General features: G+C 46.9%; 1 protein-coding gene across 3 annotated transcripts in view; it reads right to left on the bottom strand.

Moving 5' to 3' along the window:
* Positions 1 to 7,466, bottom strand: part of LMO4 (LIM domain only 4) — a 17,114-nt gene extending 9,648 nt beyond the window's left edge. The window contains exons 1-2 of one of the 3 annotated variants that reach the window (XM_004026087.5): positions 6,688 to 7,466; positions 3,694 to 3,932 (exon numbers count right to left, since the gene is read on the bottom strand). In XM_004026087.5, the coding sequence (XP_004026136.1) occupies positions 3,694 to 3,929 (236 nt within the window). In that variant the 5' untranslated portion in view covers positions 3,930 to 3,932; positions 6,688 to 7,466. Of the gene's footprint in view, positions 1 to 3,693; positions 3,933 to 4,126; positions 4,295 to 4,343; positions 5,908 to 6,687 lie in introns of those variants that run through there. The other 2 variants (XM_055372577.2, XM_004026088.5) reach the window with 2 other exon arrangements.
* Positions 7,467 to 12,292: the final 4,826 nt, after the last annotated feature.

The following is a 12,292-nucleotide window of genomic DNA, read 5'->3' on the forward strand; positions in this document are numbered from 1 at the left end:
GTTCCCCCTAAATTGCATGCGATTTAATTAATTTTTGAGATCCTGTTTTTTTTTTTTTTTCTAGCTAATAGTTCACATGCTCCTGTGCTGTCATTGTGCTTGAGTGGGCAGACTTCAAAGTGATATTAAATAACCAACTATTAGATTTACCTAGCACGTCCTATTGGAAAAGTGCCATTTAATTACCTAGCCTGTTCAATTAAAGGGACAGCATTCTCTGAATATAGCAGCTTGCTGTTGATTACCAGGGAAATGAACTCGCTGTCTGGCGGCGCCTCCATTCCTAACGCCACCCCCTCCCCAAACACACCCTCCACCACCAACTACCAATTCTCCCCACCCTCGCCCCAGGCCCCCACCCCCGGCTGCGCCGGGCTCACTGCGGCTGCGGGCGCCACGTGAACCGCCCGAGCGGAGCCCGGGGAAAGAAAGCGCGACCCGCTCGCCCGGCTCCCGCCCTGCGCTCGCCCCCTCGTGGGCCCGAGACCGCCCGCCGGCTGGGCGCTCTGGCTGCGGCCTCGGGCGGCGCCGGCCCGGGTGCTGGCCGCCTAGGGAGCGAGGGCCAGCCGACTACCGCCACCCTGGCTTCCGGCGCGTTTCCTCGCCCTCCCCGGACCTGGAGCCCCACCCGCCGGTCTCCGAACTTCCTCCTCTCGCTGCACTTTCCGCGCCAGTCTTCGGGCCCGAGGTGGGGGTGGAGGAAAGAGGGTTCGAGGAAGAGAAACGGAGTTTCCGAAGCTACTTGGGGCGCTTGGGTGGAGCTGAGGGGTCGGGAGCCGGGGGTGGGGGAAGGGGCAGTCCCAAGGTTCCCCTATTTTTGTAAGATGGGGGGCCAGGCAGGCGTTGGTCCCTTTAAGATCCACCCTCCCCCTCCGCTCTACAACCCCCCCCCCTTCATTCTTTCCCTCCCTCTCTTAGAGGCCAATTTTGTTAATTAAATGTTTTGTTTGCGACGCAGCTCTCATTCATTGCGGACACGTCATTCGGAGCAGATCTAAGCCAGAGACCAGATCTCATTAGATAAAGCCCATCAGAACTAAGAAAATGGAGGAGCCACTAATTAAAGCTTTTAATTGTGCAGATTCGCTGCAGCAAGGCAGCCGCTTTATCTGAAATCTTGGAGGGAGAGGAGGCAGAAGCCCAGCTCTGCCCATCGACACTTGGCCGCGGAGGGGGAGGGGACTGGTGAAAGCGCCCCCTCATCTTGCAGCCCCCCCCCCCCCCCCGCGCTCAGGCCGGCCTTTCCCAGCTCTCCCGCAGCTTTTTAGCAAGACCTTGGTTGTTTTCAAAAAACCACAACCTCAAAGTCAAGACAGTTTAAAAGCCCCTCAGTAAATCGCTATGTGGTCTCAGTAGGACCAAGGGGTCCCCTTCACCTGGCGGCGGGCGAGCAGATTACTCCACTCTTCTGCAGCGGTCCCTGCGGCATTGAAAGCTCCTCCAACAAGTGGACTTGAGGGACATTGGAGAGGGGGTAGCTGAGAGGAACAGCAACGTCTGCACCTTCCCACCCTTTGGGCATCTTGGTGGGCTGAGAGAGGAACACTGAAGGAAGACTTCAGTAATCTCTTAAATTGGAGGGGAAGGGGCGCTCAGCTGCTGGTGAGCCCTGAGCTAAGTGTGAGGCCATCAATTTCGTACTGAGCTAGAACTCATCTCTCCTAGAAAGATCTAAGGTCCTCGGGGTAGCATGTAGTTCAAGAGCGAGCCTGGCTCCAGTTTCCAGATTCAGAGGGAAAAAAGGAAGTAAGAACGTAGATGCCTAATTAAGGCTCAGGGCTGGGCACACATCCTCCATTGCTCCATTAGGGCACAGGAAAACACCAAAAGGCCATTTACATTTGGCCCCAAGAATAGAGAAAAGAATGGACACAATTCCCAGGAAGCCACTTGCCTAAACTTGTCCTGGGGGAATACAAGCGGACCCATCTTCTTTTTAATTAGTTGTAATCAGAAGCGAGGGGTTTTTTGTTTTTGTTTTGTTTTTTTTTTTTTTTGAAGGCACTGGGAGAAGAGATGAATCTGTACCATTCACGGAATCTTAACAGCACTGTCAATTTTTCCACTTCAAACCACACTCCTTTCTTACCACAGTTTTGCTTTCTATTTAATTACAGCACTGTCAAAGCTCATGGCATTACTTGGAAGGAGGACCAGAAAGCATTACACCCATGTTCCCGCTGATTTTCCAACATTTACTTCTAAAAGAACACTTAGTGAAATTAATGCTGCCATCTTAATTTAAAAATAAAAGCCCTCTCCCTTCCTGTATTTCTTTTACTTGGACTGATTGAGGATGCCAGCAGAGTCGACACAGGTTGCATTATCAAAATAACTAAATGTCATTTTACTCCATCATCTTACACTAATGATATCACTGGGGTAAACATATCCACACTCAGCTCGGAACTGCACTGGGATCTTTTGCAATGTTAGTCGCAGGGTAAGGCGAATCACAATGGAGCTAAACTTTGAACAAAATATTTCATCCACTGATTTACCCACACTGAAGAAAGAAAAAAATTTTCTACTAATCACTTTAAAGAAAAATGTTTAGGACAAATTTACATAGGATGAAATTCTTCTTAAAAGTGTGCGGTTTTCTAGTATCAACTGTGTGCGTGTGGGTTTTTTTTTTAATTACTGGATGTTGAAACAGAACACCTCCTAGAAGCATTCATGTGCATCAGTCTATCAAACCATTTACTCAAATTAAATGTGTAATCCTTCAAATGCCTCCTTTCAAATTAATGAGTTTAAGTAGCTTGAGTTCACCTGAAAAGATCCTATAGGCACCTGACCTCCTGAATTCTTTACATTAATTGCACTGCAACTTGTTGGAAAAGACTGCTTACATGGACATATGAATGTTCCTATACATTGCTTTAAAATGCAAGATTAGTATAATTCTATAGCCTTTTTCTAAATCTCTTTTGGGGATCAAGGGCAGTGATATAAACGACAACAAAAAACCCAAAACCTGAACATGCTTCAATTGAAAAAAACTGCAAATTCTACATCGCAAACCACACACTAACTGAATTATTGCAAGCCTCCGAGTAACAGTATGAAGAGAAACATTACCACCAGGTTTTATTTCTTGGGGCTTTTTTTATCTCTATAAGAAGAATTACAAGTTTTTAAACTGATGGATAATTAGCATTTTTCTCAAGGGGCACAAAGAACGAATCACAGCCTTCCACTCAAAAAAGTTTCAAGATGCTTATGTAAATATCGTAATAAGCCATCACCATAGACAAATCATTTCTCACTAACTACACTTGTATTTTTAAGTCAACCTCTGTTTCTGAGTTCCTCTGTGAGTTCCTACCTTGTTTTAAGAACGCAGCTTAACTCCCGCTTGGGATGTTTGCTTTTAGCCTGAAGTCCAGTAGAGGCTGACCACTTACTTAAACTCTGGGACCAGACGGTGCTCAAACTTTGCACATCTAATGACCCAGTCCCACCAGATGGTCTTTACTTAGTATGGCATTTGCCATGAATTTGCCATCAGATATTGGAAGACTAACACATGCTTCCTGAACCCCTTAAATTCCGCCAACTAGAAGATTTTTGAGGTGAAGGCTGCAATGTACTCCCCATAGACGCCTACTCCTTTCCTCACAACCCTGTTAACCTTTGGCCTTGCCATTGCTCTTCCGCCCATCTCCAGGAAAGACAGCAAAGTCTTACCTAATGTAGTCATTTCTGCAAAGGATCATGCCGCTTTTGGTGTAACAGGACGTGCCGATGTCGCCCAGCTGCGCCTGGCAGCAGGAGCACTTGAGGCACCGGCTGTGCCAATAGCTGTCCATGGCATAGAGCAGAAAGCGGTCCGCAATCTTGCCCCCGCAGCCTGCGCACCGCTTCCAGGAGAGGGAGCCGGCCGTCACCGGGGGCGGCTGCGAGCTGCTGCCCGGATTCACCATGGTCTGCAGAGGGCGGGAAGGGGACAGGGAGAGAAAGACAAAACAGGGGCGATGCAAAAGTTAGTAATCGCCGGAGAGCAAGCCCATTCCCCTCCTCCCCGCGGAGCTGCTGGAAGGAAACAGCAGGGCAAGGGCGGGAAGGAGGCTGAGGGGGAGAGGGAAGAAGGGAAGCTCGCCGGCAGCAGCCGCCTGTTTACTTTTCTCAAGCTTTGTTCTGGGGCCACGAGCTCCTCTCAACTTTCCTGCGCTTGCCGCCGCTGACAATTTCAGCTCCGGTACTGTCAAAACTCCGAGAGCAGGCTCCGCGGCGCGCTCCACCCCTCGCGGCACCTCCTCCCAGCCCCCGCCTCCGCCCACTGCCCCCCTCCTCCCCTCCTCCGCCGCCCGCCTCCAGCAAATGAGGGTCAAACCCACCCACCGCCGCGCCCGGCCCCTCCCCAGCCCTCGCCAGGCCCCGGGACAGAGCCGAGAGGAGTGGGGAGGCGGCGGCCCCGCCGGAGCCTCGTTCCCTCCCGGGTTCTGCCCCGGGAAGTGCAGCTGCAGTTCACAAGTTGGAAATAGTTCGGTTTTCCGAAAAGGAACGAGGGAGGGACCGGCAGACGGGAGACGGAGAGCGTGGTGATGGGAGGGAAGGCAAGGTGACGGGGGGGGGGGGGGGGGGGTGCAGTGTGTAAAGTTGCGAAACTGGTTTTTCGTATTTTAAGCAGCACCTTTCACATGCCATTGTGGTGACCGCCATCTCCCATTATTGTTCCAAATCTCATTTCATTTTGAAGATCAATGAGTGTTTTCTCTGGGTTTTCAGGACACAGGCAAGAATAATAGATCATTGAACTTTAGGATGCCTGTTAACTTCCTATACAAACACTCTCCACTTTGGTCTCACTAATCTGCCCTTGATCAGCAATTTAAATGCTAAAGCTTTGTTCCTCCAAAAGGGGGGGGGGCGGCGTTACAGATAATGTGCGAGAAGGCACCATTAAGGGATGCACAAGTTAAATTCGAGCCCGTCCTGCTGTCACCAAAAACTGCTTTAAAAAAGAATTCCCCACTCTAATGAATGCCACAAGAGATGCAACTGGGATATAATATAGGAATCAATTTATAAAGCTTAGCCTAAACCGATTAATTTGTTGCCTTCAATCCCGAGTCCAATAAAGTCCTAGTGTTCCTCTAGTCACTTATTCTGTAAAAAGATCAAGTTATTTACTGCCAATTAAGCAGCCTGTTTTGTCTTTGTCCTCCGTAAGCTGAGAGTGTGGGCTCCCCCTGAGGCTCCCGGCTATCTGCTCAAGACATTCAGCTGATACCTCAGAAGAAGGCGAACTTTGCCTGTACCCGGCCCAACTTGGCTGCTGCAAAAAAACGAGGAAGGAACGAAACAAGGACTCGGGTTCCTTAAATAGGCCGATTTTAAACACATTTCCTCCGAAAGAGTCCCGGAACGTGTGTCCAGTGACCGCACAATAAACCAGAATAAGAACTGCACCAATTAAGCTGTAACAAAACCCTGAGACTTTGGAAACAGGACCACTCTAAAACCCATTAGCATTGCATTTATCCGAATGCATCATACCTTTATGTAAATTGATTTATCTGATGCATTTACTCGAGGAATTGCTTTTTGTTACAATTTCAGCCCTAACCCAAATGAATCTGCATTTCCTGCCCTAGGTCTTTAAACTGTTTCCCCCAACGTTTTAATCGCTCTGAATTCCTTTTTAAAAGGAGAGAGAGGGAGGAGATTCCAAGCTCTTCCCCGCCCCCATCTTTAGTGAGAGGTAAATATATATGTATTTTTTTTTTGAAAAGGAAACATTACACTGAGAAAAGCATCCAGTAACCCCATTAGCTAAAGCTCTTAAGGACAAGCAATACCTTAATGCTGATTAAATCTAAAAGAGATGAATCAAGAAGACTGACCAGAAACTGACTCCCCTGATAACTAAGGACGGGCCCTCATCAAGTTTCATTTAGAGTTGGAAAAAAAAAAAAAAGAAAGCTTTTAAGTTAAATAGGCTTATACTCTAGTAATTACATAGCCAAGCAATTTAGGTCCTGGGATAGTCAGTGAAATAGAAAGCAGAACTGGCAGCTAGAGGCAAAATCTGCCCCCCTTTAACAACGTCTCTGGTGTTTTTTAATGGAGACCAAGGGAGGGACAAACGTAACGCTGGCAATTTGTAGTACAAAAATGGATGCTTAATTCATGTCTTGATTTTAATTAGGTGATTCACCGTATTTCTCCTGGATTGGAACAAAAGACTTATAAGCCAAGAAGAATTTTTTTAAAAGAACCAGCAATACCGAATCCTGCTCACTTAGATCCTTCCTGCCACTGTTTCAAAAATAGTGTTTACTAGAAGGGAGGGGGGGTATCGTGACTATCCCCACCCCCACCCCCCCCAAACACACTACTTCTCATACTTAAAATCCTCATCTAAGCACCCCTTGCCTTTCCCTTATGAACTAGAAATATCCCCACCCCCTCTACGGTCCCCACCAGCCCCGTTTCCAAGAAGAGCCCTTTTGTAAGCAGGAACCGCTACAAAGCTGGCGGCCCGGAGCTGCCCTCCGCGCTAGCTCGCAGGCCGGCCTCGGTAGTTTCAGACTCGCGCTTTATCTAAGCCGACGTATTGTTTACTTGCAATTTGGGACGGTCAGGGGAAGGAAGCCAAAGAAAACAGCCCTGGCCCGAATCGACCCTCTCCCTCCCTCTCCCACCTCCCGGCCCGCGGCTCTCCACCCGCCCCCTTACCTGCTTTTCCCCTATATTGCAATATTGCGAGAGGCGGCGGCGGTGAAATGCGAGCGAAGCCGCTCGGCTTCCAGGGAAGGGGCGCCTGGGCTGGCGGAGCTGGAGGGAGGGAGGGAGTTCTCGCAGAAGCAGGAAAGGGGAGGAGGGGGCTAAGGGCGGCTTTTTTTTTTTTTTTTTTTTTTAAATCGCGTTGCTCTGGGGCGGGTTGGGGGGCCCCCGCGTAAGTGCCGGGCGGCCGGGAGCAGAAGTGTCAGTCTCAGTCTTCGTCCTTCTCCGCCTCCGGCTGCGCGCGAGCAGCTGCAGGAGCCCTCGGCCCGCGCGGCGCGGCTTCAGGCGCGGCGCAGCGGCAGCAACTGCTGCAATCGCTGCTGCAAGTTTGGCAATGTGGCTTCACTTTGTATATTCCCCCGCCCGGCGGCCCCCGCCCCCGCCCCCGCCCGCGCTCCTCCCGCTCCTCCTCCTCCGCCGCCGCCTTCCTCCCTCCCGCGCGCTCGCTCGCTTGCTCGCTCCGGGATGGCAGCGGCGGCTCGACTGAGCTCCCTGCACCTCCGGCTGGGAGCAGTCGCAGACACAACAGCCCCGGGAGCGGCGGCGGATGGTGCGGAGGCCGGCAGGCAGGCGCACCCAGGAGTCGGGGGCTGCGGCCGGCCGGGCCCGGCGCGCTGGAGCCTGCGCCGCTGCCGGGGCTGTTGCTGCCCGGCTCGGAGGCGGCGGCGGCGGCACTGGCCTCTAGCCGGCTCGCTCGCTCCCTCCGCGGCTCTTACACATGTGTTACTGACAGAGCAAAATCCCAACTACTCCCCGGCTCTGCCTCCGACGTCAGCGACCCTCAGCCACTGGGCGGCCGGATTGTTCAGGCGGAATAATAAAACCTGCCAATCCGGGGAAGGACAAAGGGATGACTGAAACGAGACTCGGGGGGCGGGGGAGAGAGCGAGGCGGCGGAGCTGGCCGACAGAGGAGAAGGGAAGGGCCCGAATCAGGTGGGGTGAAGTGACCCGGGCGCCTGGCGCCGGGGACCCGCTTGGGCTGCCCTTCGCGACCCGGGATCCGGAGTCGAGACGCAGGGCGGGGCCTCACCTGCCTTCTCAGCGCACGGGGACCCTGAGGACCCGCTCCCGCTCGCCCCTCGGGGACTGCCAACCCCTCGATCTGAGAGGAGACCCTTAGGAAACTTACCATCTTTCTCAGAAATGGGTCTCTTCCTGTTTGGGAAGATAAGTCCTGCATTTTAGGGCAGTGGACTTCTATCCCCTCACGCACACGCACACAGAAGAGGATTTTTGTTGTTGTTTCTTTAATTCACGATATTGGAGATGTATGAACCGTAGTGGAAGCTTAGTTAACAAGGTAGAAACATAAAGGAAATAATAGTTGCTAGCTAAATACTGCCTACTTAGCCTCCCTCATACCCCCATTTTTCCGAGTTTGAAAGTGCCTAGCAGGCATTTCCTGGATCCTTGTCAATTGCTGGTGATGTAGGGAGCACAGTCCTTATTTTCAAAGTTGACGAAAACTTAAGGGAGAAAGCCTTTCCCGACTACCATCCTCACTGTGGAGGATGAGAGGCGGAAATTCTCACAGCCCCCAAAAGCAATGGAAGTAATTGCAAGATTTGCAATCTCACAGCCTCTAGAGAGTAAGAAATGTCACTTCTAGTATAAATCAAATTTTGAGGAATGCTTTTAGGGTGCTAGCCTGAGAGTCTTTTTCCAAGGCCGAAGCACAGCCTAGATGCTTGAATACCTAGGCATTCGACTTTATCTACTCTGCCAAATAGGTTAAATAAATCTCCAGACTGAGGCTAATATTAGGCCTGATTATTGTTAGTAAGTTCCAGAGAGGTTTTTCTGGTGGAAATTATCATGAAAGTGCAAAGCCCTTCTGCTAAGTATCATTAAGTAAAACCAGCCTTGTGGGGCAAGTTTTCATATTGTGTTACACACAGTATTGCTAGATTGAGGAAAGGAACCTGAAGGAGAATCTAGCGAGACAATGCAGATGTTGAACATCTAGGGTTTTAGTGTCTATTTGGGGGATTTCTGTCTTTCAAACCATCAAAATTAATAAGGCTGCATAAGAAAGAATAATTATTGCCCATACAGTCAGGTAGAGGGCATTTTAAATATCAATTCAAATACTCATTTTTTAATTCTAGCACCTTAAAATTAAATGAATTAATTTTATTGATTTGTATTTAAAGTTGCACTGTTATGATCAATTCACCTTGTGCACATATAAAAAACTTTTTTTAAAAAAAGTCATTAAAACTATAATAGTAATTAAAATGTCCTACACAGAAAACAGCTACAGATGGGCATGATTAAAGAGGACCAACTTAGAAAAGATGTAATGCTGCTTGAAGGTTAGTCAAGAAAACTCAATTAAACCAGTTGAGGAGAGAAACACCATAAACAAATAATACATTTGAATCCCCTGGTTCATTTTCACTTTTTAAATAATTTATAATAAAAGGAGATAACACAAGATCTTAGTGGGCTGCAATTAAGTTATGATTTGTCATGTGCAAGTAAATTTCCGTCTCTGGGCCTTAATTTTCTCATCCACAAATGAGAGAATTAAGCCAAATGGCCTCTATTTTTTCTTTTTTAAAATGATTTTCTTAGATAGAGCACATAATGCATAGATGTATAACAAATTGTGGTACTTTTCAGGATTTTTCCTGAAGAATATGCGCTAAAACGAAATCTTAATTCCTGAAGGAAATGTTAGAAATTTAACCAGACACATGTTCAGCTATCATTGAGTGATTATCCAGAGGATCCCGGTGGTGTTTGTGGAAGGAAGGAGAGTGAGATGGATAAAACTTTGAATAACAGAGCTCTAGGCTACAGGGCCTACATTTTAGGAGGTGGTTTTAGTGCTTCAGCTCTAATTCTGTGCGGAGTGAGGTCTTTAAACATGTCCTGGTAGATTGGAGTGGATGGGAGTGTATTACCAGAGAGCTTTATTTGCTGATGTGTGTTTATAGAAATACAAAAGCGATAATGGCTAACAGTCTCTCTTCTGAGAGGTAGGGAGTAAATACATTCACTGTAATCAAAATTCAGGTGTACTTTAACCACAGCGCCACCTCTGGGTAATCTTTATTTCTGCATTCTTTGCGTTTAGCAGTCCTTTCTCATCCTGATTTGTGGTCTGAAAATGCCTGGTTGAGTGGGTAGCAACGTCAATCTTTTATTTCCACTGATGCGAAACACAAAAACCGTGTAAACACACACAAATTCGGTATGGGTAAAGAAATTCTGTATTCGGGTATTCTTCAAACAAATATTAAAAACAGTGCATAAAGTAATATTCCTGGTATAAAGTAAAATTGCCTAACTCGAAATAATGTTATATTGTGCCCCACAGTTGACGAAACCTCTGCTGATATCACACATTCATCATTCATCCTACTCATCTGCAATGAGATATAAGAGTAGGGGGCTTTGGAAAAGAAAGATATATGTAAATCGTTTCTTTCTTGAATCCTAATTAAATGTGGGAACCATACTGCTCCTAGATCAAGCCGTCATTTTCTCCACTTGCCCCAAAATTATTTGTTCATAGCTTCCTTTCTCGTTTATGTCCTTCAATCATAATCATTCTTTTCTCCAAGTGACAGTTCGCTAAGAATCTCCCATGGACAGCCGGAGGTTCTACACAGACCTATGCAGCCTTTAATGTCTGGAGAAAGTCTAGACTATTTGATGCTGATATGACCTCCAAGACAACATGCCCCAACTCTTTCTCAGGAAAAAATATTCTGTCCTTTTAAAGTCAATGCAAAACCGTTTTTGAAGAAAGTCTTTTTAGGAAGGAAAATTTTTAAAAATCTGCTCAACTTTATTGCTGCCATCACAGAGATCCCTTGATATTCAAAGTTTCCTCCAACGTGAATACAAAAAGCTTGAGTCTAGGACAACAATTCCAGAGTGTAAAAGGTGTGGAGAGAAAAGGGAACAGTAGTTACCAACAGAAAAAACCCAAGGAAGAGGAAGGGCAGGTTAGGTCCTGGGCCAGTTTTCTGTGGTGGCGTCGTCGGCTGAGCAGCAGGGTGTATGGCACAGTAAGTATAGTCCGACCTGCTGCTTCATTTAAGAATAGGAGTTTACAGGCACAGTGGCCCACGCCTATAATCCCTGCACTTTGGGAGGCCGAGGCAGGTGAATCCCTTGAGTTCAAGACCATCCTGGGCACCATGGCAAAACTCCATCTCTACTAAAAATACAAAACTTTAGCTGGGTATGGTGACATGTGCCTGTAGTCCCAGCTGCTGGGGACGCTGAGGTGGGAGGATCACCTGAGCCCTGGAAGTTGAGGCTGCAGTGAGCCATGATTGTGCCACAGCACTCTAACCTGGGAAATGGGAGTGAGGCCCTGTCGCAAAATAATAATAAGAGTTTACCTAGAACTCAGCATCTTGAAAAGCCTATATTTCACGGAACCATATCTTGGCTTTAAAATATTGATAATATTTAATAATACTTTGAATTTACTGACTGCCTTTTTAGTCTTTCTCAAAATTCTTTATAAATATCGCACTAAATGTTTCATGTGATAAATGTTTCTAATAGTTGCCTTATTAGAATATTATTGTTTGTTTTCTGTTAAAGCAATCCAGATGACTACGTTTGGTAAGTATCCCACCAAATTATGTTAATCAATATTTAGGAAGTTCTACCCTAACTACTCTTTTTAAGGTAATAAACAAGCATAGTGAAGAAGTTGATTTTATGGCAAGAAAATAACAGATCACTGAGGAAAAGGAAACAGCATTGACATTGTTGTGATTGGAAATATAATTTAAGATGTAGATTTTGATTTTAATTATTCTATTTGATTAAGGTATTTGAAACTCCTAGAGTTGATAGAAAGGTGAAAAAGATAATAGGAAAGAAGAAAACACCTCTGTGACCCAGCATTTTGCCTGATGTAGCAAGGCTACTTTAAAATAGTGTCGTGAAATGACTCATTGTCTTCGTAATATTTTATTAGTATAGCAACAGAACAGTACAAATCCCCCAAATTTGCCTCAGAACTATCAGCAAATCTTTTTTTTTTTCTTTTTTTTTTTTTTTTGAGACAAGGTCTTGGATGGGTCACAGGCTAAAGGCTCACTGCAGCCTCAAACTTTGAGCTCAAGCCATCCTCCCACCTCCTCAGCCCCCTCACCCCTACCCCAGTAGCTGGGACTACAGGTGCATACCACCACGCCCAGCTAATTTTTTTGGTAGAGACAGAGGTCTCACTGGTTGCCCAGGCTAGTCTTGAACTCCTGGCCTCTAGGGATCCTCCCACCTCAGCCTCTCAAAGTGCTGGGATGACAGATGTGAGCCATTGTGCTCAGCCCAGCAAATCTTGATATGTGAATCTGTTTCATGGCAATGATACCATAGAAAAAATTGTTTGGCTTACTCATACTACCTATTTCTAAGCCTGAATTCTGTCAAAAATATTCAAGCACAGTGATATTCTGCAGCTATCATTGCAAATAAATTATCAGACTATATGTGTGAGTGTATTATATGTTCATTAAGGTCTTTTAAATGGTCTAGTGGGTCAATAGGTACTGCTTATTAAAGTCAAGTCTTTGCATGGA

This window comes from Gorilla gorilla, chromosome 1 (genome assembly GCF_029281585.2).
Source record: "Gorilla gorilla gorilla isolate KB3781 chromosome 1, NHGRI_mGorGor1-v2.1_pri, whole genome shotgun sequence".
Lineage (NCBI taxonomy): Eukaryota > Metazoa > Chordata > Mammalia > Primates > Hominidae > Gorilla > Gorilla gorilla.